This window comes from Marmota marmota, unplaced genomic scaffold (assembly GCF_001458135.2).
Source record: "Marmota marmota marmota unplaced genomic scaffold, marMar, whole genome shotgun sequence".
In the NCBI taxonomy this organism is placed as follows: Eukaryota; Metazoa; Chordata; class Mammalia; order Rodentia; family Sciuridae; genus Marmota; species Marmota marmota.
Genome location: NW_026000068.1, coordinates 4,867,093 through 4,892,861, shown reverse-complemented (window position 1 = coordinate 4,892,861; position 25,769 = coordinate 4,867,093). Strand labels below are relative to the sequence as shown.

General features: G+C 43.6%; 1 protein-coding gene across 1 annotated transcript; it reads left to right on the top strand.

The window, feature by feature from the left end:
- Nucleotides 1-4: 4 nt before the first annotated feature.
- Nucleotides 5-25,060, top strand: Nsun2 (NOP2/Sun RNA methyltransferase 2; the record flags this gene model as incomplete). Its single annotated transcript, XM_015490392.1, has 18 exons — nt 5-252; nt 748-852; nt 3,081-3,186; nt 5,880-5,951; nt 6,991-7,075; nt 8,430-8,622; nt 9,008-9,082; nt 10,199-10,329; nt 13,916-13,989; nt 14,469-14,599; nt 14,999-15,095; nt 17,630-17,811; nt 18,094-18,186; nt 18,588-18,723; nt 19,392-19,472; nt 19,699-19,837; nt 21,372-21,411; nt 24,086-25,060. Coding segments are annotated over 18 exons (2,271 nt in total), but the record flags the coding sequence as incomplete, so codon positions are not given.
- Nucleotides 25,061-25,769: the final 709 nt, after the last annotated feature.

Sequence of the window (25,769 nt, the reverse complement as noted above, 5' to 3'; positions counted from 1 at the left end):
CCGGGCGCCGCCCGGTCCTCCCGACCCCCGGGCCCGCGGGCGCCGGCGAGGGGAGGCTCCTTGCGCCCTGCTTAGACTCCCGTTTGCTCCCCAGGGCTGGGAAGGCGGGTACCCCGAGATCGTCAAGGAGAACAAGCTGTTCGAGCACTACTACCAGGAGCTCAAGATCGTGCCCGAGGGCGAGTGGGACCAGTTCATGGGCGCACTCCGGGAACCCCTTCCGGCCACTTTGAGAATTACTGGCTACAAGAGGTAGGGCTGCTGGCAGGTCCAGGCCCAGGGGTTCCTCCGGGGAATGTTGGAGGGCCGCAGAGCTGCCTCTTTCCGGCCGTTTGCATTCAGGAAATATTGACCAGGGGCTCAGGGGTCAGTGAAATAGGTATAGGTCAAGGAGGCATTGCATTTGGTGGCCAGAGGGAAAGGTTTGGTGAGGAATTGGTGAGCTGAGGATCCTGCCTTTGCAACAAGAGAATATATGACATTGAATTTGCCTGATATAGCTAGGTGTTTGTTTCCAATCACTGTAGTTAAGAGCTTTCTAAGATGAGATGCAAGTAAAAATGAGCCGCAAGTAATAAATGCAAGGAAGGCATTTAGTGATTCATAAATATTGTTCATAAATTTTTAAGGAATGTGGTGTAAAGGCAATGGCTGAGGAACATCTTCTCTCCATGCAGTTGGTTTCAGTTTTAAAACACATGAAGTATTAAAGACTGCAGTGTATGAAGCTTGCTTGTTTTTTAATAGCCATGCAAAAGAAATTCTCCATTGCTTGAAGAACAAGTATTTCAAGGAATTGGAAGACCTGGAGGTGGATGGTCAGAAAGTTGAAGTTCCACAGCCACTAAGTTGGTAAGTACCACAAGGTTTAGTCATGTTGGATAATTCTTTGAGATTTTAATTTTTGTCCCCTGAATGTATCTCTCGGCAGTGCATTTGCTGTTATCATGAAAAGTGACTTTGTGGACATCCTCAAAGAGCGCTTCTCACCACAAAACATTGGTATGCACGTGTTCACAAATGACTTGCAGTTTTCTGTTTCGGTCACTAACTTCACTTCGTTTGTTTTAGTAGGTCCAGTATCTTTTCTTCCTTGATGTTACCACTCTTGTTTCCATTTACAGCCTTTGTTTTCTCACCTCAGAATTATTGCAGAGTGGCTACACCACATTCATTCAGAAAAAAGACAGACTCAGTCTGACAGAAGTGGTGGATCATGTCGCGCCCCAGCCCAGACTTTACCTGCAGAGCTGGTCTGCAGCACTTTTTCTCCCAGTGCCAGTGCAGCGCCTTCTGTACTTGCGGGGGGCGGGGCGGGGGTCTCTAGGTTACCTGTTCTGGTTTCAGTTGTGTGAAGGGGATCCCCTGTTCCCACAACACAGCCTGTCTTGTGAAATGTCTGGGATACTTGAACAATCTGGAGATGCCCAGCCCTGGGTTAACTTATAAAAGTTGTCAAAGCAGATTGTGATTGTTCTGTATTTAAGGTTGAGTTTGAGATATTGAGAATTCCCACCAAGAAAACCACAAACATTTTAAGTAATTGCTGCATGAGGATGAATTTAACAAGTGTTTTCTGGCAACTTTTGAGACTTTTGAGTATTGAAATGGGGTGGTGGTGGTGGTGTTTGGTATTGGGGATTGAACCCAGAGGAGGCACTTTGCCATTGAGCCACATCCCATGCCCTCTAATTTTTTTTTATTTTGAGTCTCAGGGTCTCACTAAGTTGCTTCGGTCCCTTGCTAAATTGTTGAGGCTGGCCTCAGACTTTAGATCCTCCTCCCGAGTTATTGGGATTACTGGCAAGTACCACTGTGCCTGGCTTTAGTAATCATATACTGGCGTCAGGTTTCATTAGTCATGGAGTTTAGCTTTGCTTGCTTTTCTTTCTCTAGCCGTTTGGATTTTCAGTGTTGGTAACACAGATATGCATAGCACATACGTTTTGAATGAATGTGGAATGGTCACATACTAAAACATATGTGCAGCCAAGATCAAAATGAAATATCACCATCATAGAGTACATTTCTGCAATACAAAAATCAATGTTTTTTATTTTTGTTACAAATTTCAGTCAGATTTTCAGTTAAAAATTGAAGAGTATAGTGCAGGTAGATGACTCAGATTTTGTGCTGTTGGTGGTCACTAATGTCAGTGGAAAACAAAGATGTTTTTCAGCTNAGGCCAAATGTTTTCTCTAATATGCGGATGCTAATTTACAATAATGTGGGGGACACTAGAGAAGAATAGCATTACCTTAGATTAGATGGAGGGAAATGAGGGGAGGGAAGGGAATGTGGGGGTAGGAATGATAGTAGAATGAAGCATTATGTTATTTACTTTATGTGTATATGTGACTTCATGACCAATATGATTCTACAACATGTACACTCAGAAAAGTGAGACATTATATCCCATCTGTGTACAATACGTCAAAGTACATAAATGCCTTCTACTGTCATGTATAACTAACTAAAACAAATTTTTAAAAAATTGAAAAGAAAATCATATTTTTAAAAAGACCTAATCAGGGCTGGGGATGTAGCTCAGAGGTAGAGAATTTACCTAGCATAGACAAAGCCCTGTATTTAATTCTCCATACTGGAAAAAAAAAAAAAAAAAGCTTAACGTATGTCAAACATTCAGCAGTCTGTCAGACCAGACCTGTTGTATTGTGTCTTAATTCTGTTGTTACCTGTACTCCTTTAGGAAATTCATCCTCCTTTTGCCTTCTTCCTGCCAACCTCCTTACTGTCGTTAACTCACAACTATGAGGAGCAGGAATGGAAAAGGCTCCATGAGTTCGTCTTTATCATTGTAATTTTATAGTAACATACACATGTTTCTCACACCACCCACAGTGCACCACTTTCTTACAGGGCTGTGGTCTCCTTAAACACTCCTCATGCCCAATGACATTAGTGAGTGTTCCCAAGTGCATTTGAGAGAGCAGATGGATGTGAATGAGCAAGTAAAACCAACGGGGAGCGTCCTTTGGCCTGTGGTCTGTAGAAGAAAGCGGTTGTCAGGAAAGCACGTCAGTATGTAGTCCACAGCTGTTTACTTTCTTTTCATTCAGGTATCCTGAAGAACTTGCCTGGCACACAAATTTAAGTCGGAAAATCTTGAGAAAATCTCCACAGTTGGAAAGGTTTCATCAGTTCCTGGTTAGCGAAACCGAATCTGTAAGTAGGTCTCTCTGGATTGTTGGTTTCCTTAAAGCATTCAGTGCAGAAATGTATCATGGTCAGATTTGTATTGTGCTTGTCACTGGGAGCCATGGGTAGATAGTGAGCACTGTAAGGACACCCATAAGTGTGTGCCCAGCTTTGGTTTCTGACGTTTCCCCTAACGTGGATTTTGTTGATTATGAAATTTAGTAAGGATGTGAGTCAAAGGTGTCATTTTGATCTATTGCCTCCTCTTGTGGATTTGTACAACTTGGACAAAGGTAGTATCACATATGAGACCACTGCTTAATCCACTCCCAGCACCTTCTACTTTCCTGTTGTAGACGTAAAATAATAGGTTTTGGGGGCCATATTAGTAGAGTATAGGGTTTATTTTATTTTTTGTACCAGGAATTGAATCCAGGGATGCGTAAACACTCAGCCACATCCCCAGCCCTTTTTATGTTTTTAATTTTGAAACAGGGTCTTGCGAAGTTGCTGAGGCTGGCTTTGAACTAGTGATCCTTTTGCCTCAGCCTCTCGAATTCCTGGGATTACACGTGTGTACCATCACATCTGACAAATGTGTGACAAAAGGATTTTTTTAAAAAAAACCTGTTTTTTGTTAAAAAGTAAGACTTGATCTCAGTGTTAATCATCTCTATTGTCTCTTCCCACACAGAGCTCCTAAACCTTTGCCAGAAAGTATAAACACCTGGGTATATCTTTGGTTCTCAAGAGATGTTCTTCTCAGTTTTTTTGCTGCTGCACATTTCCTTCAACTCAGTTCACTTAATGACTGATTTTCTTAAGAATCAACTTCCCCCAATAGAATAGTTTTCCCTCATGCAGTAGTTAAATGAGTACCCGTATAGTTGGCATAAACTTTGCTATTTCCTTTTTATTGGTTTGAAATTTCTTAGTTTCGCATGTAAAGTCAGGGCCCAGGTTTCCTCTTTTCCAGTCTACTTCTTTTTGACCAGGTCAGCGTGCGTGCATCACCAGGTTATGTTTCTTTCTTTTTCACTATGAGCTTATGGAAATGTTGTGCTTTCCAAGTCTCTTCCCTGAAGCCTTAAACAATTGGGATGCCAGTCACCTCGTTCAGTTCTTACTTCTACTTGATTCTTAGCCATTTTCTACTAATGTGACCTTTCTGTACACTGTTAAACTGGACTTACGTTTGCCTGGCTTTTCCTCCCGAGTATTCCTTCCTGAATATTAACGAAGACTAAGTGCTGCTACATACACCTTCATCAGCTTTTTTTTTTTTTTAAGAGAGAGAGAGAGAATTTTTTAAATATTTATTTTTTTTAGTTTTCGGCTGGCACAACATCTTTGTTTGTATGTGGTGCTGAGGATCGAACCCGGGCCGCACGCATGCCAGGCGAGCGCGCTACCGCTTGAGCCACATCCCCAGCCCCCTTCATCAGCTTTTAATCTAGAGGGTAAATCCAGTAAGGATAAGCAAAACTGTTATGAAACAGTTGTACACTGTTCAGGTGTGCACTGAACAGGTGAATAGAGCAGAAGCTTTGTCGGGATCACTGTGTTACATGGGGTAAGTTTTGAACTGCCAGGTTTTGGCAGCTCTGGGAGGTGGAGGAGATGGGAAGTCAGCGTGGCAACTGGTAAGGATCCTGTTGAGTGTTCTGATCAGGAGCCAGTGTGATGAGAGCTCTCAAAATAAACATTGGTACCCTCTAGGATACTCAGAGCTGGCTGCAGAACCTCTTCAGGGTGTTTGTGATTCAGGTGACTAAGTGCTGGATGTCTGTAGTCAAGGGCCTGATGTCCCCATTCTACTTAATGCTTTATTTGAAAACTTGGATAGAAACAGAAGGCAGACTTATCAGAACTCCAGAGTAACCCAAAAGCTTGGCATCAGTGTGTCTAGTGAGTAAATCAAGATTCAGAGAGTCTCCACAGACTCACTGCTGGTCATAAACCAGGAGGTGAAAGCTACAGGTACAAGCTAAGAGTAGGCTCTGACTGATGGATTCCTGGGTGGAAGGTGAGTGGTGGCTGCTGGCCTGTAGTCCAGGCACAGAGGCAGGAGTCGTGTGCAGCAGGCGCCGCCTGCAGCTGGCAGATCTTCCAGGCTGTTCGTCTGTGGTGGAGGCAGTGCTGACCTACAAGCAGCAGGACTGTATCTGAACATCATCCACCTGTCACATGCCCCCTTGAGAAGGTGTGAGGACTGCAGTTAGTGAGGAGTTTTGGATATCAGTTGTCCAAAGAATGAAGAGGAGAGCAGTGACTTTGAAAGGCAGTTGTGAGGAATAGAAAATTGACATGGATGGTTACTGAAAATAGCAGGATCAAAAAATAGAGGTTAGACTTTAGTCAAGAAGGAAGACTTGCCTGACAGAATGTTCTGTCCTGTGCAAAGTCGGTGCTTGCAGTATTGCATAGCAGGTCCACCTTTGAGAGCTGCTCAGCCAACCCCCTTGTGCTTTCTGAAGAAGAGGAGTTGGGCTGTAATAAAATTTAGTATTACACCTGAATTTCTAATATTCATTCTTAATTAGCCATCAGTAGCAACTTATCTACAAGTATAAAAATCTGTTCTCATTTAATATCCTGTGTAATGGTGTAATTTCTTTTCTGTGTAAAATTGCATGATCTTTTCCTGTTGCATTTGATACAATGCCCAGTGTTAAAACTCTTGCCATTTTTATCATGGTTGCTGATTTTTCTCCCTCAAGGGAAACATCAGCCGACAGGAAGCCGTCAGCATGATCCCACCGCTGCTGCTTAATGTTCAGCCACATCATAAGGTATGTACCTGAACAGATGGGGCCAGTAGCTCATCGCGTTGTCATGCCTGTTTGTTTTGTTGAAAATATGTAATCCTATTTTTTTTTTCCACTTGGATACGAGAGAATGGCATGTATTTTAGGTTTTTTATACTTTTAAGTCCTATTTAATTTGCACAAGTCAGATAACTGTTTTCCCCCTTTTAAAAATTTAGTAAGTACTGTAAGACTGAGGAATGCTCGAGAAGTAGAAGCTAGTATCAGAGTAGCGCTAGTACCCCTTTATTTACTATACAGATTATCTTCAGTGATCTTGATTAGTCAGGTCACATTGAAAATCACAGTGAGCTCATATGCCAAACATTGTCCAGTACTCTTGGTATAAATTAATTCCTTTGGGGCTGGGGATGTGGCTCAAGCGGTAGCGTGCTCGCTTGGCATGCGTGCGGCCCGGGTTCGATCCTCAGCACCACATACAAAGATGTTGTGTCCGCCGAGAACTAGAAAATAAATGTTAAAATGTTCTCATTCTCTCTCTCTCTCTCTCTCTCTCTCTCTCTCTCTCTCTCTCTCTCTTTAAAAAAAAAAAAAAAAAAATAAATAAATTAATTAATTAATTCCTTTTATCACCCACACAATCCTGTGAAGGAAGATGCCGTCACTATCTGTTTTCCCAGATGAAGCAAAGAAAGGAGGAAGAAACCAAGTAGTCTGGCCCAGGGTTACAGAGACAAGTGATTGGGCTGAGGTTTGAGTCTAGGGTGTTCTCTACTGTAGCATTGTGCTCTAGTGATTCTTGCTGTTCATCTTTAATTAATTGCTTTCGTTGGTTTCTGGTGCCATTCTGTTCCTGTCTGGAATTGGTGGGGGGATGGTAGTCAGGCATTAGCTATTATGGGATTTCTATAAGTAACATAGGATATGCTGTAGATTCATTCCATTAAAAAAGTGTATTCTTGAATTAGAAATCAAAATACTAGAATAACGAAATTTGTTTTAAATTTAATGTAAAATATTTGATTTTTTTGAAATCAACCATAATTTTCTTGCTTTTCAACAGATCTTAGATATGTGTGCAGCACCTGGATCAAAGACCACGCAGTTGATTGAAATGCTGCATGCTGACATGAGTGTTCCCTTTCCAGGTACTCCCTGGGCTTGTTTAGAAGGGGTAGGAGCTATCTTGGTTCATAGCTGAGGAAGAGACCTAGCATTGCCTGCTTGCTGGGCCTTGAAATCTTTCGGACACACAGATGAGTTTTCTATTAAGCGAAGGTGGAGCTGAGCATTTTTGAACAGTGTCCTCAAGAGTTCGCAATCCCACACATTCATGATTTGGAGGGTCCTTTTTTTTAGGATTGTATGAGTTTTCTTTAAGAGCAATAGTGTCTTTGGTTAGGCCTATGTCGTTTGAAATTTCAGTGGTACCATTCCCCCGTTGTCTGTTGACTCATGTCATGTGGGTGGCTGTGAGGTGTGGTCAGAGCTGCTGCCAGGCTCTCTAGGTACAGATACTCCACTTTTTATTGGCAAGTTGTGTGGCAGTTTTAGACATCACATTTGAAACTGAATGTCAGGGCTCACCTTGCAGGAGTACTGTAAGACTGAGGAGTGCTCGAGAAGTGGAAGCTGGTATCAGAGTAGCGCTAGTACCCCTTTACCAGGGTTCTTTAAAGAAGCACGAGACAGAATACTTTCCATAGAGCTTGTTAAGCCACCTTAGTCTCTGGCTCCGTCCTTTTGAGACAACTGCTCCAGTTTGGTTTACTGCATATATATGGTGTTTTCTTAAGCCTTCTTATATTGTTCAGAGGTTTTTTGTTAAGAAGTCTTATTTACTTCACTGATTTTGTTTTCTCCAAATCAGTCATAAAGAGCCTTGGTTGTACCGGTAGGAGCAGTTTCTCCTCTTTGTATTATTGATGTTTTGCATTTCATATTTTAAACAATGATCCTGATGATAAATGTTATTGAGCATATTTGTCCTTTTGCTGGAGGCATGAGAGGAATCAGATATGAGCGGAGGCAGCTTGCAATAAACTTCCAGGCAGTGTTTCTTAGCTTGGTTGACCAGTTGGGTGCCTCAGGACAGTTTATGCATTCAAATGTTAATACCCTACTCCAGGAGCCCATTCGTCCATCTATCAAAGCCCTGTGCAATATTTTAACCCCTGATGGGTGGTTCCTTTACTTCTCTCCTCATCTTCCTTTGTAATTAATAGTTGCTTATCACAGAAAAGACATTGTTGGCATAGTAATTGGTACAAAGAGAATAATTTTTGAACAAATTAATCTTGAGAGTTTGAAATTTCATGGGTCCATAAAATCCATGCAGAACCACTTGGCTTCTTTTTTGGGACCCCTTAAATGCTGTTAGAAAGTCTTGACCTCAGGTCTTAGGTTGACACATCACTGCCTCTCGCTTGCCAACAGTGTGTTTCAGTGAATAATTCAACTTCTGCTGTATCTCACCTGACAACTGCAATTTTATGTTCGCAGAGGGATTTGTGATTGCTAATGATGTGGACAACAAACGCTGCTATCTGCTTGTTCATCAAGCCAAAAGGTTGAGCAGTCCCTGCATCATGGTGGTCAACCATGACGCATCCAGCATACCTAGACTCACCATAGATGTGGATGGAAGGAAAGAGGTTCTCTTCTATGACCGGGTTCTGTGTGATGTCCCTTGTAGGTAGGTATGTTATTAAGAGGGCAGAAAGCCCATATTTAAAAGTCCAAACAAATCCCGAATACTTCTGGTTCTAAGCTTTTCATTTAAGGGTTATCCAACCTGTATTTCTCCCAGATGGAAGCAAGGGAATTGCTCTAGGAGTTGAATGAGGTTTCTTGTTCTAGTCTGTTACTTCCTTTTTGGATTAAAAATTGAAGTATAATGCTTTTAGAGTGTCCCTAAAACAGACATGGAAAGTTGGTTGTGCTGATAAGAACGCAGATTGTTTTCTAATTGGTTTTCGTAGTAATGCCTGTTGTGTTAACCCTCTTGATTATACATGCCATTACACTTCAGTCATTGATTAATCTGTGCAGTATCAAGCTCTTAAATATCTTCTTTCCAGCGGAGATGGCACTATGAGGAAAAACATTGATGTTTGGAAGAAGTGGACCACCTTAAACAGCTTGCAGCTGCATGGGTTAGTAAGCTGGTACCTAGTTGCCCTCAGTGACATGTGAAATGATGTGGCTGAGCACCCAGGACTTGAGTAGAGTTCAGCTTTGGCAAGTGAGATTTGATGCTGCCTCTTGAGAGTTTGCTTATGTGTCAGAAGTTGGGCTTATTTAAAACTTTTCAAGGTTAGCTGAAAGTTGTGTGTGTTTCAGATACACGTGTATTAAAGAACATTTTTATAACATTTTTCCAGAACATTTCAAACATGCGTTTTTCCTTGAATGACATTTTCCATCTTCGTGGTCTTCCCATCTTTTTTCTCTGTTTTGTTTTTTCATGTTGAATTATTAATTTGCTTAATGTTGTGACATTTTAGAAATAGAAAAATACTTAACTTGGAAAAAATCTTAAGTAAAAAGTTAATTTCAAACTGAAATGATAACTCGGTGTTCTACATAGGGATTTTTAAATACCTGTTTTAAACAGCTTAGATTGTACTTTTAACATGAAAAATCACACATTTTTAAACAGAACTGTGGATGATCTAATGAAAATTCACCACAAATGACTTTAATAGGTAGTTTTGTTTCTCTACCAAATACTTATTGGCATTTTGTGTGTGTGTGAAATGGAAGCAAGTATTTGGATAAGAGTCAATGAAAGGACAGTTGCTACATTGAAAAAGCACATATTTCTTCAAATGTGGAGGCTTTTTAATAGTGAAATTCACCTGTTATTTTCAATTCCAGTATTAGCTTTGTCTTTGCTTACTGACATGGTAGGAAAGGTTAATAAAATAGAAAAAACATAAATAGGTGCCCCCCTTTTTTTTTTTTGACCAACAAAAACAGCACATGTAAGTTTATACTGATAAACTTAAAAAGTTCTTTATTTGGAGGGGAGGATTGTTTGCTTTTTGGTTTCTTTTTTTATTTTTTTTATTTTTTTGTGATGCTGCAGATGGAACCCAGGGCCTCATGCATGCTAGGCAAGTGCTGTACACTTGAGCTTCACCCCCAGCCCCTTTTTAAAATTATAACTATGTCGTAAAAATCTATAACTGACATAATAAATGTGTGCTTACAATATCTGTGCCCTGTGGGTATATTCAGTCTTATGGTGACCTGATGTCAACCTTTAGCTTACAGCTACGGATTGCCACCCGAGGAGCTGAGCAGCTGGCAGAGGGTGGGAGGATGGTGTACTCAACATGCTCGCTGAACCCCATCGAGGATGAAGCAGTCATAGCCTCTCTGTTGGAGAAAAGTGAAGGTACGTAATTGAGGTTTTTTTGGTTTTTTTGCTACGGTTTATGTTCTGTAGATCTCTTCCTGGGCATTTGTTTATATCTGTAACCTATAACCATGACTCCTAAAGTGACGTGTTTCAGTTAAAACACTTCCTTAATGAATTTGTCATATGTTGTGAAATATGGGACTTCAGAACAAGCAACTTTTCTCATTTTTGTGTAAATTGGAAAATTGTTAGATCCTAACCAAACTGATTTATTTTTTAAAAAATTTTATTGTGGTGACATACACAGAACATAAAGTTTGTCATATTCACCATTTGTAAGTGCACGTTATTGTGCGGCCATATCCACCATTATCTCTAGAATTCTTCATCTTGCAAAGCCAACTCTGGGCCCGTTAGCATGGCCCCTCTCTCACCCTAGCAGCCACCATTCTGATTTCTGTCTGTGGCAGTTTTTCTGCTCTGGCTACCTCATAGAAACAGAGTCATATGTTTGTCTTTCTGTAGCTGACTTCTGTACCTAACAGAGCACCCAATGCTCATCTGTGTTGTAGTCAGAACTTCATTCCTTTTTAAAGCCAAGTAGTAATTTATATACGGACCATATTTTGTTTACCTGTTTGTCTGCAGGTGGATACTTGGATTTCTTCCACCTTTTGGATGTTGTGAACATGGTATATAAATACCTCTTAGAGACCCTGGCTTCAGTTCTTTTAGGTCTGCAGCTGAATGGTGATATTTTTCCTGAGGACCCCTCCATATTATTTTCTATAGAATGACATCATTTTGCATTCACTTTCCCCATCATATTTTCTTAATACCAAATAGTAAGAAGATTCAAACTTGTCATGTTTTCAGAATAGAAAGCTAACAGTTTCCTACACTCCCAGGTATGAAGCAAGTGGAACTATAAGTGACAAAGCGTGTGTTTCTAAGGCAGCGTCCACTACTTGGCTTTCATTTGGTTGGGTTCATCTCATCTGTGGCTGGTCTGATTGTGCACTTTAGACTAGGATTTAATATGGCGTGTTTATTTTGTTTTTTTATATATTGTCCTTGGAAAAAGATTTCCGAACCATGATTTTTGCATGGTCACACCATGTTTGGGGTAGTACTTTGCTTCAGAAGGTATGTGAAAAGGATTGGGGGGAATATAATTAGTAGTTTCACTATTATAGAATCAGACTTCTAAGCATTTTAGGTCAAGTGTCAGAAGTCTTAACCTGCTTGGATTTACACCTGCTTTAGCCAGGACTCTTGGAAAAATGAGAGTCTAGGTTGTCTGATAACACAAACTCTCACATGTCCCTTGCCGTGGTCTGTTCCCAGATCTCTGAGAAAGAAAAGGATGGACCGTGCTTTCCCTGGTGGCGTGCTTAGCTGCTGTTTGCCCCTTAAACCTGAGGGCTAGTTTCTTTGTGCGAGGGTTCTCAAATGCTTCTTTTGCTAGTGCCTTTGTGTAAAAATGACTTTCTCTGGTTTCTTTGTGAACGTTTTCTCAACTTGGAATGGGTGGTCGTGTCCCCATCCTGTGCTTCTTGATGTAAAATTTTTTGTAGATTCTTTTAAACTATTTGGTGTTTTCTGCAAAGTCTCTTGTTGCCTGAGTACTTCGGGTCATTACGGTTATTCCTTTTTCTGCTTTAAGCTCATGGCTAAGACCAACAGCCAGGACCCCTGATTACAGGAGAAGAAAGCTCTTGCAACAGCGAGTCTGCTTCACTCCCAGTGGTGACATTCATGCAGTACTTGTTGTTGCACTCCTGTCCGCATGTCTTATAAGATCGTCCCCTCTCAGGACCAACCTGCCTGCTCCATAGCTGCTGTTTTAGAGGGGCAGGTTCTCACCTGAGCACCACATGCTCTGACATCATCCATTTCCAATGCACCAGCCTTTGCAGGAGAAGCCCAGGTGAGAGAGTGTTCTCTGAAAGTAGAGTTTCAGTTTTGGCTCTTCCCACAGGTCTCTCTCTGTGGCACAGCTTCATTCTTCTGCAAACCCAGGGGTGTGTGCCTTCATCCACATTTAAGAATCATTAGCTCTCCAGGGTCCTGGGGCAGATATTGTGGTGGGGCAGGGATGCCTCCTTGGAGGACTTTTCAGAGAGCAGTCAGTGCTGTTGGCCCAGTTCATTTTATGTTTGGAGAGTTTCTTAAGGGGTGGGGCAGATATGTGTTTGCGTGTGAATTTTTAGAGTAATTGATTGATTTTTGCAATATTTTCTTCTAATCTTTACTATGTTGAAGAGTTTGGGTTATGTATATTAAATTTTATACTGTGATTTTTTTTACTTACCTGATATGTAGTCCGAGTTTTTCTTCTTATTAGCAAAGGTCTGAACAGATTTGTTGCAGCTTGCTGTTGGTCACTTGAGTGTCCTGTTCTATAGGTGTTTCTTATTGGGAAGATGAGTTTCCCACATGCACCTGTCTGATGGTAATTGTTGCGTGTGGTTGTTTTCAGTCCACACTCGGGTGCTTTGCCTTAATCCTCTGCCAGAGGCGCTGCACAGAGATAGGGCTTCCTCTGAGAGCAGAGCTTCAATCTTAGTGGTCACTGGTGTCCTGACTGGAGGTGTCTGTTCCCCAGCCGACAGTGCTCAAAGCTTTTGCTGGAAGAAGGCAGCCAGTACTATGTAGACTACAAATAGTGGGTCAGTGTTGGCAGCTCCTAACCTTCTTGCTGGCTGGAGGTCACCCTGAGGTCCATCACGGGGCCTCAGGACAGGGTTCAGTTCAGGAAAGCGGTTTTTTAGTGCCTGTGTGATTATTGAGTGTTTTAAACTTTAACAGAAGAATGTTCAGAAATGACGAAGGTCAGTAAGGTACTTACATAACATTTCTCATTGACACACGTCCACCTTGGGAATTCTTTTACTTTATTGGGTTTTTCTCTTCTGTGAAGCTGGAAAATCTACACTGGTGATCTGTGCCTACTAACTGGTTTAAATCGTTTCCCAAAAGGGCCCACATTACAGATTCTTGTAATGTCACTGTTATAAACACTTAATGCCAGAGTGTGTGTTCACAGTTGTCCCTTTATTTTTAACATTGGGGTGACTGTCCTGACTGGCAATTTTAGAAAATTTATTTTAATCTAAAACTGTTTAAAAATTTTTCCACAGTTCATTTTTAAAAGTTTCTCTTTGGCTCTGGGGTGTGTTTTAGATATAACAGCATGAAGACCCCAGTCATCTGACTGGTGTGTAGCTATAAGAAGAGGGAATTATGAATTTTAGCTGCTTTGGGTACTGGTTGCTGCTCAGAGGGGTTAGCCTTGCTTTCATATACACAACTTTGTTGAGCTGTATGCATCTGTTTTAAGTGTTCAGTTAAATGATTTTCAGCAAGCTTACCAAGTTGAGTACTCCTCACCAGTTTTAGATCATCTTTGCTATCACAAAAGGTTCCTTATGCTCATTAACATGCATTCCCTGCTCCACCTCAGCCCATAGCTGCTGCTAATCTACTTTGTCAGTGAATTTTCTTTTCCTGGACATTACCTATAAATGGAGTCATAATGGCATATGATCTTTTGTGTCTGGCTTCTGTCACTGGGCATAATGTGCCTTGCATTTTTGGAAACTTTTTTCTTTCTGTGAAGGTGCTCTTGAACTCGCTGATGTGTCTGCTGAATTGCCAGGGCTGAAGTGGATGCCAGGCGTTACACAGTGGAAGGTAATCCTGCTACAAGGACCATATTTGGGTAATGTGAAGAATCCTACATCTTGTTATGTGGTTTGGTATCAGTTAATCACTTAATGACAAATGGTATTATCTGTGTTTCTTTCTCTGGCAGTGGAAAAGTTTTCTTGCCTTTATTTATTGTACAGAAACCTTTGTCATCATCTCCATAAGTACAGCTTTGCTTTTATTTGATGGTCTGGAATTCAAGCTTTGTTTTCAATGTGAAATAATTTCACTTTACAGTCTTAGGTCAGAAACAGTCAGGCTTGTTTTAAAAAATAAAAAGAAACCTATGTGGAAAATGGTTCTTTTGTGGTGGTGGTTTTGTTTCTGACTTTGCAAATGTCCAGTCTTTGGACAGACTGAGTTGCTCTTGGTGGGGTGAGGTGGGGGGGTGGGCATTTCCCTGCACCTGTGGTTTTCTTAGCATTGGTTGTGCTTTTAGTCTAGAAAGCTGCCCTCTCTTGCAGGTTATGACCAGGGATGGGCAGTGGTTTGCGGATTGGGCCGATGTTCCCCATAGCAGGCATACCCAGATTCGACCTACCATGTTCCCACCAAAGGAACCGGAGAAGTTAGAGGCGATGCACTTGGAGCGGTGGTAGGTGTGTGGGCTCCAGGTCTTGGAGAAGAGGGGGTGTGCTCTCCTGGAGAGCCGTGAGGTTGGCAGGAGGGTTGGAGGCAAGCCAGTGATATTGCTGTGAGGCCTGGCTAAGTGTGGCCATCCCCACATAGGAACTTTCCAGCTAGCAAGGTGTTCCTAGTGTCTCTTGGCTGTGGTATGGAGCATTTATAAATAGTGGCATTGATTGAGCTGCAGTGTTAAGTTTTCCCTTGGAAACTTCCTGTGCTCTTAAAGATTGCATTTTGGCCATTACGAGGATGAGCTGTGAGTGTTTGCAGTTAAGACATGAATTTTCTGTTATATCATCTTTATTTTAATACTAAAGAGAACGAATTTTGAATCAATCATAAAACTCGAATTTTCTGTGTTTTTTAGCCTTAGAATATTACCACATCATCAAAATACTGGAGGGTTCTTTGTGGCAGTATTAGTGAAAAAATCTTCCATGCCATGGAATAAACGTCAACCAAAGGTAAGGGCTTTTTCCAAAAAGCATGATAGGACATTTGATCTTTTTGTACATTTAGGACAAAACGTAATAGGAGTCCAGTGCCAGAAGTGTAGAGGCAAAGGGGAGGTTAGGGGGAGGCAGGGGCATTGGAGTTAAGAGGGTCTGAACCTGCACAAGGAGAATTCATTTCAATTTTGAGTTTTCCAAAAAGCAGATGTTTCTCCCTGGAGATAGATAGTGGAAAAGGCTATTTGGGGGGAACACATTGCTTCTACATCCTAAATGGAGGTATTTAATAACAGTTGAAAAGACAAAACATGAAGGCTGCCTTATGGTCCCAAACCTGAAGCCTCTGGGTTCTGCTCTAGCACCCCAGCCCACTGCCTGTTTGTGGCACTTGTTTCACCACAAGGCGTCTCACTGACTGTGAGGAGTTGTGGAGGCTTCATCCCGCCCTGGAGACACAGCCTCGCCTGTTTGTAAGAATCCTCATTGCCTTCTGGTACCCTTAACAAGGAGGCTGGGAGGCAGGTGGGGTTAGAAGGCGACCCCCCTCATCTCCACCCGTAGTGCCATTTGACATGTGCTGTTCCTATCTTTGTTTTACAAGTTATCTCATAAGTCAGCTTTCCATGTATAGAATATGGCCTTGGAATCAGGGTAAAAATGAGTGTTTCTTTAAGACCCATGCTTGAAAATTAGGACAGACAATGCTTAGCCTTTGGAGAAACAGGAAGTGTTTTCTCTAGGGGCCCCCATATTCCTGGGCACGTGTTCCAGGGCACCTTTTATGATTCAGCCTCGTCTGGGATCTTAATGCTGGGGTGTCCCAGCTCCCATTTCCAAGGTAGAGCCCCTGCATGCTTAGAGCTGTGCTTCTAATAGAAATGCACCAGCCACATGTGTAATCTATTTTCTAATAGCCACATTTTAAAAAGTCAAAGTTAATTTTACTAATGTATTTTATTTGTCCCAGTATATTTAAAATGTTAATTTTGAGTAACCAGTATAGGAAATTATTATTGAGAAAACTTTTCATTCTTCCATACTATGTTTTAACAATAACACATAATTTGTTATTTGCTTGTTTGTTGATAGGATTAAACCCAGGACTCATGCTAAGCACATGCTCTACCACTGAGTTACATGCCAGCCCTGGTAGCATGTTTTAGTTGTAACGATTCATGTGACTTGCACTAGTATATTTTACGTGGTCAGTATATTCTCAACTGGCTAGTGGCTTTCAAACTTCCCAGCTGAGGCTCGAAGCCTGCTCAAGTTCATGGTTTAGATTTACTTGCATTAAGGGCTGCCTTCATGTCTTTGTCACATACTTGGGTTTTGACTTTGACTTTATTTAGCCTGACATGATTACTGTCTTGCTTTTTAAAACATTTACTGGCTCAGGTAAATGTTAACACTGCTCTTCCATTTCTGCCATTTCATCTGTTCCTTACTCAATTCAGCAGTAGTTTTTGCTGGCAAGCATAGTGTGTGCTGTCTGGTGATGAGGTGGGGTCTTAGAATCTATTTGGAGTCACCTCCTGGAATTCATACCAGCTATCTGTATTTCTAAGGTAGTGAAAGGTTGTGGAACAGAGGAAGCACTGTGGAGAACAGGCCATCTGAGATGGGCCAAGAGACAGAAGGCACTTTTCAAGATTTGACAGACAGCTCTGTCCAGGGCACGGGGTTGGTTTCATGCTTTTCATGCTGAAATGGAAGGTGCTCTGAGAGGCAGTGCCGAGCTGTTTTAAAAGCTTGGACTCAGGCCTGAGTCGAGTGTTGGCTCCTCTGCTTAATAGCTTTGTGACCCTGGGGAAATAAAACTTGTGTGCCTAAAAGTATCCTAATTTGTAAACTTACTTCACAAGGATCAAAAGGATACATATTTTTTAAATTTTTTTTTTTTCCCTGAGTGCTGAGGATTGAACCAGGGCCTTGTGCCTGCTAGGCAAGTGCTCTCCCATTGAGCTATGCCCAAGCCCTAGAAGAGTTTAGTATAAGTGAAACGTTTTGTTGATACCCAACCAAATTTAAATTATACTATTGCCCTAAATCGGCAATGTGCTTCTTGTCAGGTGTCTCTTGGACCCTAAGGTGTGTGCTCTACCTAATTCCAGATGCCCTGGAAGCTCTTCACCTCTCTCTCTCTTGCTTCCCTTCTTTATGTGCTTATCTTTTTGCGCCTGCCTAGTAGTTCAGGAATTGTGTTTGACTCATCCTGTACTTCACTGTGCCTTGCATGAGCTGATGCATAGGAAGCATTTATAATTGAGAAGGAAATGGTACTTCGGGCCTGGCGGGCCCTACCGAGGATCAGGAAGTGTGTGCTCCTTAGGAGACCAGCTTAAAACCCGGAGGGCATATTGCCTCTGAATTCCATTTATAACAGCAGACAGGTCAAAAGCTCTACTTTAGAAAAACTTTTTTTTTTAACAGTGCTATGGAAGATTATAGCAGATTGATTTTGTGAACTTGACAACTTTTATTTTCTTGAAGCAGTGAAAAGTTTACATATCTTTATATAAAAACACATTTATTCCCTACAACAGGTACAGGGTAAATCTCTAGAGACCAGAGAAGCCACACAGTTGAGCACTGCAACTCCCACAGAGGGGAAACCTGTGGATGCCTTAGAGCCAGAAAGTCAGCTGGTCACAGGAACTGGTGACTCAGAGATAACAACACCCGAGAATTTAGAGAATAATGAAAATAAGAAAGATGGCGTGTGTGGGTGAGTTATTCTTTGATCCTGATCATCTGGTGCCTTTACAGTCTTCTAAGGAGTTGTTGGGCCCAGGGCCTTTCCTGTGGGGACTTTGTACAGGTGGGGTGTAAGAACATTGCACACAGAGGCCTTAGTTTAGTGGGCATGCACCATGATTGCTGGGATCCATTGGGCAGCTAGAAGCCTTCCACCTCTGCCTCTGCCTTCAGCCTTCAGCTAAGGAACCATGTGCTTTTGGTTACTGTGCGGGGTACCCATTCATTTATCTCATCCTTATTTTCTTCTTAGTCCTCCTCCGTCAAAGAAAATGAAGTTATTTGGATTTAAAGAGGATCCATTTGTGTTCATTCCTGAAGATGACCCATTGTTTCCACCTATTGAGTAAGGATTAATTCAGCCTGTTTAATTCTTCTTTTGCTCATGTGATACATGCACCCCTGCTCACGTGTGCACTCTGTACAGCAGCATTTACTAGATGGTCACTCCACTGCCTTTTGGAAAACTGGTCCTTTGCATATCTGTAAAAATCTCTTGAGAGGCTCCTATGTAGTGCAGGTGTCTCATGTCCCTGTCACTGGAGTAGCACTTGAAGGAGAGAAGCTGCCCTTGTTAATTTAGGACCCTGACCTTGTGCCTCAAGTACTGCCCGGCAGTTCTAGGTGAAGGTAGATAAGTTTAGCAGAAGTCCGGAGCAGAGCTTGGATGCTCTTAACCCACACTGCAGTTGTGGAAGCTGAACGCTGTTGGGGAGAGTAAGATGTAACAATTTTATTTTGTTAAAGGAAATTTTATGGTTTGGATCCGTCATTCCCAAGAATGAATTTGCTAACTCGAACTACAGAAGGGAAGAAAAGGCAACTCTACATGGTCTCTAAGGAGCTGAGGAATGTGCTGCTGAACAACAGCGAGAGGATGAAGGTAAAACTGCGCAGGCTTGTGACTGTGATTCAGGGTGTGCAAGATCTTGGCACTTGCTCTGCCCATGTGCAGAGTGGCTGAGGCCCCTGCACTTGGCCTGTGATTTCTGAGCTGGTGGCAGGCACAAGTCTGGATCCCTACTGTATCCTCCTGGAGCTGGTCCTCTGGGTGGGAGGGTAAGGGCATGGAAGCTCTGGCAGTGCTCAGGCGGGCCCTTGTACTTTGTCCTGTTGTACATTTTCCTTATATTGGCCATTTGTAGACCTTTTGTCATTTCCTTTCCTGCTTTTGAGTCTCACAGGTCACACATTTTTTATAGCAGTGTTAAGACCTGATCTGCCTTGTGCACGCTCCTCTCCAGGTGGTTCTGCTAGGTTGTCGAAGACTACATGCTGTGACAGTTCCTTGCTTTAATGGCCATCAGAATGCATGCTGACCTATTCTTGCGTTTCCAAAATATCCAGTTTTAATCTCTAATCATTTGTCATGAGCCAATGACACAGGCCATTTGCAGCTGTTGGTGGGTTCTTGAAAACCCATTGTGGCGAGGCCCATTCCCCTCCCTGGAGCTGCTCACATACAGCTCACCACCTCATAGTAGAAGGGAATGTTTTGATTATCCTGATTTTTGTTTGTGTGTTTCATGAATATATATTTTTTTCTTACAGGTTATTAACACAGGGATAAAAGTCTGGTGTCGAAATAACAGTGGTGAAGAATTTGATTGTGCCTTCCGGTTGGCACAGGAGGTAATTCTAGGCAAAGCATTTGGGGATGAGGTTGGGCTCTGGCCAGGTAACAGGGTCTGAATGACTTGTGCTTACCACCTGTTGTTGGACCTTGGCGGTCGTCAAGCTCCTCTAGGGGACTTTGTACAGGTGGGCTTGGGCTTCCTCCTGTGGGGCACGCCACACACATGTCTGTGAGCAGGTGATGATGTCATGGATTGCATCATGGTGATCTTTCTTCCCACAGGGAATATATACATTGTATCCATTTATTAATTCAAGAATTATTACGATATCAATGGAAGATGTGAAGACATTGTTGACTCAAGAAAATCCATTTTTTAGAAAACTCAGCAATGAGACATACAGTCAAGCCAAGGACCTGAGTAAGTGATTTGGATGACATAGAGGCACAACTTGGGTTGTCTCTATAAGAATGAAAAAAAATATATATATATATACAGGTGTTCCTTCTTTTTTGGCATATTTCTCAACCACATATTTCAGACTATGCCTCCATATCTGCCTTATATCCTCAGATTTATCCAGTTATGGATATACAAAACCTTTTCACTTGTCATATGTGAAGATCACGAGTTCAAAGCCAGCCTTAGAAACTTAGCAAGGCCCTGCCTCTAAGTAAAACATTAAAAAAAGACTGGGAATGTGACTCAGTGGTTAAATGCCTCTGGGTTCAATCCCTGATATCAAAACAAAAGTTTTGACTTAGCAGTTAAGAGTTCTAGGTAATTTGGAGCTCGCTTAAAGGATGTAGGAGGATGTGTGTGGTTTCTGTGCAGACTATGAGCTATTTTGTATGGAGGCCTTAGTGTCCTGGCATTCTGGTCTCTGCTGGGGTCCTAGAACCCATCATCAGCATAGACTGGGGGGCTGTGCATCGCAGTACTCTCTACTGACTATGTCAGTCTCCGCAGGGCTCTGGAGAAATCTGGCATCTCCAAATGTTAAAGATCAAAGGCATCTTTAGGAGTGCTGTTCTGTTTACCTATCCCTGGTCAAGCCCCTGGTACAGCCCAGAACCCACAGGAGTCTGTGGGCATTGGGGGCTGGCCTCTTGAGCAAGCCCTCGGGGTAGCTTGCTGAGCGCAGGAGTCCTGGGCCATGCCACCAACCAGCACTCATCAGCAGGTAGCCAGGGGGACAGGCTCTGGTACTGGAGTTCACCTGTGTTGTAAGGCACATAGGACCAGCTAATGGGGTATCTGGTTCACCTGGTATCTTTGCCAACCTTGTTAAAGCAAAATACTGCCATCTGGCCAGCAGGCCATTGCTCTGCTAACCCACCAGGATAGGTTTTTGGTTACATTTTCCTTTTATATTTCATAAACTTCCACTTCAGGTCCTTCTTGGGGCATTTTCTCCAAGGCATAAAAATAATTTTGGCAAGGTCTTCTAATTCTGTTTTCCTTGGGCCTCTGTCCCCTTGTCCTTGCTGTGTTCTCAGCGCAGCTGTATATATTCAGAAGGGCTTCTCCACCCAGATTCCTTTTTTTAAAGACGATAAATATTTTGCTTTAATTAGTCATACATGATAGTAGAATGCATTTTGACATTATACTATATGGAGTATAACTTCTCATTCTTCTGGTTGGACATGAATTAGAATTACATTGGCCATGTAATTATACATGCACATAGGATCCCATTTAGATTCTTTTTTTTTTTTTTTTGATTGGTGATAGACCTTTATTTTTTATGTGGTGCTGAGAATCAAACCCAGTGCCTCACACATGCCAGGCAAGTGCGCTACCACTGAGCCCCAACCCCATCCACTCCATCTAGATTCTTAGTCAAGAGAGGATTATTTGCTATTTCCTCAAAACAGCATAATGTAGAAGCACAATCAGTTGTGTCCACTGACTCAGGCACTTGGCAAACTTAGGTCTCTTTCTCTTCCAGCAAAAGGAAGTGTCGTGCTGAAGTATGAGCCGGATTCTGCGTAAGTCAGCGCACCCCATTGCCATTGGTTGTGCTTCGTTCTCTCGGGCGAGGGAAACCTTGAGGGGTGGTGGGAACCTCGGGCCCCTTGAAAGCCTTTTAAGAATGTTACACCGAAGGTAAGACTATGAAAACCTCAGAACTGAAATACTGTCTTTGTAGATTACCATGAGGATACTTCTTTGTAGGATAGTCGGCTGGGAGGCAGGTGTGATATGTTCATGTTTGTGGAGAACAAAATACGTAACACTTTCCAGGCATTAGGAATTGATTTGACTTCTGACTTATGTGGAAAACTGGAGTGTTGCACAGTGAGGTCAGGTTGTTGGTTCAGCTGGGTGTGGTCCCCATCACACTCAGGCGTGGTTCCAAGGCTGGTTAAGACAGGCTGAGCCCTGCTGTTGCTCACTTCTAGGTTATCCAGTGCTTGTACCTGCTCACCCTGGAGCCTCACAGGGATCCCTGGAGGCATAGGTCCTAGTATCGGCGGCAGCTGCCAGATGAGGAAACGGGGTGAAGAGTTAGGTGGCTTCCTCCTAAGTGGTAGCATCTCAGCCTCACCTCTAACACTGCTTCTTTGTAAAATAGAGGACCACTTCCAAGAGAAGGAATACGGTGGGGCCCAGGGCTGAGTTGATTTGGGGAGTGGCTGTGTAGGGCCATTGTGTAGTTTTCTGTGAGTTGGGCAAGGAGAAACCTTTAAAGCCCAGATGTGAGGCAGGAGCAGACTGGAGAGCTGTGTGGTTGGGGCTCAGCCACAAGGAGGGAGGGGTAGAGAGGATGGATATACAGCCAAGACCTGAGCCCCTTGCAGGATCTGAGGTGCCTTGTGTTCCCAGGTGTCAGACTGACTACTGTCTGGTGTGTGCTCTGTGGGGAAAAGGAGGTCTTGATGTGGGAGTTAGGAGTAGAAGGGGAGACTGTAGAGTGGGTGAAAAACAGATGAGCTGGGTGGCAGAGGCAGGTGACTGGGGATTAGATGCCAGGAGTACTGCAGGTGGCCCTGCCGGATGTGAGGTGGGTAGAGTGCGGGCAGTGAAAGGGCAGGAGCACGTGGAGATCACAGCTGAGCATGTGTCGTCTCCAGGACTGGGAACAAGGGGTGCACTTAACACTCATTTTGAGGTGCTTGAATGGACATGGAAATGGACTTTAGGGCAGGCTCCTGGGTAGAGGTTTTAGAATCAAGGGGAAAGAAGGCCAGGTCTCATGAGCGTACAGCTCTCTTCCGAGTCCTGGCACTTGGTGAGATAACTTAGGCTTTAGAGGAGCTGGGTTTTTAGGAGAGTAGTCAGTGAAGATGGGAGTGCTCAGGGAGGCAGGAGCAAAGCCACAAGTGAGGACATGTAGGTGCCAGAGTCACATCGGGTGTCCCTGCAATTTGCCAAGGTGGTCTGTGATAACCTGGTGGCACTGGGTGGATGGGTGCTACGGACAGTTGGGGAAGGGGCAGAGGAGTGCAGCGCTGATGTGGGCAGCTAGTGGTCTGCTGTGTGTAATGGGAAGGGTTTTGTGGGCTTGGGAGAAGATGTAAAAAGGAGGACTGTTAGGTGTGCTCATAGGCAAGCCGGGGAAACAGAGCATGGCCCACCAGCATATTTTGAATGAGGCAGTTTTCTTAAAGTTTGAATCAAGACCCAGAAAAGTTTTTTTAAAAAAATAGCAGTGACATCTGGCTCTGATTGGAAAACATTGGGGTATTCTAAGATGCCGATACACTTTCCACACATAAATACTAGTTTCCACACAGGTAAATGACAGCTTCAGAAATTATTAGGTTTTGTTTGTTTGCTTGTTTTTGTGGTTAAGAAGATGGGGGGTTGGGAATTTTTTGCATTTTTCTTGATTTTTGTCAACTTACTGTCTGTGCTTTATACCAGGAAAAATGGGAAGGGGTTGATGTGGTTCTTACTCTTTTTAGTGGTTCCCCGCTTCCTGTTTGGGTCCTTCTCCTCACCTATTTGTTTTAAAAATTCAGTCAAAGCCCTCTGCATCCCCTCCTCAGCCTGTGTTTAAACATGGCCTTTGGGAGCCTACCCCGTGGATGCCTACAACCCTGGCTGGGGGGCAGTTGTCTGGGTCAAGGAGGGAGGGGGCAAGGTGCCCAGTGGCAAGAGTGGGGACTGCGAGGTGGGACTAGCAGGCCTGGGGAGGTGGTAACACAACAGAACTGTGCAGTGTGCCATGGGGCTCAGGTCATGATGTGCTCACCAGAGACCACGTCACGTGAAGCTTGGAGTGGGAAAGAACATGCACCATGGTCCCTGGCTGGGTTCTGCCACTCCTGAGTCACTCAGCCTCTGAGGCCCAAAGCTTGTTCACTGACTCCACCATGAGGTGGGCAGGAGGGCTCCAGGGGAGAGGCCTCTTCCTCACCACAGTGTGCTGCCCCTGGGGGAGTGTGTTCAAGGCGGGGGGGGGCGGGGGGCGGGTAGATCTCCAGCACAGAGCTAGCATGCAGCCTGCAGAGGTGGGGCCATCCCATTGCCTGCTTAGGTGAGCTGCTTCAGGATGAGGAGGAGGAAGTGATCTCCAGATCCTTCTTCAAGAAGACCTGCCATAGTACCAGACACAATGTCCTTCCAGCACCTTGAGGGTGTAGTGTGCATGCTAACGTCTCTTTGGATGCAGTTATGAACACAGCTGATGTAACATGCAGCTGTCTTCTTCTGTAGGAATCCAGATGCCCTGCAGTGCCCCATTGTGCTGTGTGGCTGGCGGGGAAAGGCCTCCATTCGAACTTTCGTGCCCAAGAATGAACGACTCCATTACCTCAGGATGATGGGGCTGGAGGTGTCTGGAGAAAAGAAGAAAGAGGGGGTTGCTCTCACTGAAGACAGCACAGCCACCACTGAACTGCCGGAGGATGGGCTGGGTGAGGAGTTGAGAGCAGAGGAGGCAGGCCTTCCGGATGCCACCCCTGGCTGTGACCCCACAGCACCCGATCCACCCCGATGAGGACACCCCACAGCGCACGATCCACCACGATAAGCTATTAATGATGATGCGTATATCATCAAGGGCCGGTCTCCGTTGGCCCTTGGTGACAAACTAAATTAAGAATGTCTTCTGAGCTGTAAAGTATATATTTTTTAAAACTGAAAACTGATGGAAAGATCGATGGAGCAGTCTGGGAGGATTGGTACTGCTTCTGGGTGGAGCTCGTGAGAAAGTGTCTTTTAGCTCCCCTCCTAGTTGCTTGTCTGTCATGGTGACAGGCTTTCACCTTTAAGCCATCCTCCTCTCAAGAAAGTTGCCCCTGTAGAATGTCTGGTCCCTTTTCTTAGACCTATATTGGTCTTAAGGTCCAATCTCTTAAGTTATTTATAGGAAGAATTTATAGCTCCTTATAAAGTCTTGGGGACGTCCCTTGGCTTCCTAGCAGTGTTGAGTTGCACATGGGCAGTGTGGAGAGGATGTGCAGTGGGGTTGTTATCTGGACCTCAGATGACTTCTGTGCCTTTGTAATAAAAGGTGAATATAACTTTTCAGAGTAAGTACTCTGTTGTGAACTGGGATACTAATTACGGGGCCTTTACGTGCTTTTATTCAGTTTTTATTTCTAAATGGGGTTGGGGTCTTTTTTTATTTTAAATGAGGTTGGGAACCCTTGAGATGTTTAAATAAAGAGCTATTAATGATGATGTGTATATGCGGGTGACTCGATTTTTGCCCTTCTGAGGCAGAACAACTTATTTTTGGCTAACGGAAATGTTGGACTCAAAACCCTCTTGTCTTACCCGGTGAAAGAAATGTTCAGATGCAGACTGTTGTGAAGTTGTCAGTGTCTTCTGAGCCACCTCGCCATGGCTTTGCTCCTCACTGTTCCAGCTCAGCAAGAAGCCGGGGTCATGTGGGTGAGGCCCCAGGAGGGCCTTGACGGGGAACCTGTCACTGATGCTGGGTGGACAGGAGCCTGTTTAAAATGGCTGCACTTGCTGATGGGTGCTGGGGGTGGGACACTGCTTATCAAGATTCAGCAGAAAGACTTGTCACCTGCCTCAGCAGTTGCCAACAGTCTTCCTTTATCAGCATCTGCCCCGTCTCACTTCAGTGTCCTCCTCCCATAGAGGAGGAGCCTTCTCCAGTAACCTCACACCAAGAGAGGACCACTCTTCGGTGCCGATAACTTGGCCGTTTGACCCCAGTCTCTTATGGAAGTTTACACCAGCCACACATCTCACTCGACTGATGCAACTTCTGAATATCTCCTTTGAAATACTTTCAAACCTAACAGTCAAGGACTCTGGTTTTTAAGATGCATCTGCTGGTGAGGTGGAAGGCCTGGGGCCACAGAGGTGTAGGGAGTCAGTGACTGTCCTCCTCTTGGGCCATGTTTCCCTTGGCTGCCGGGACATT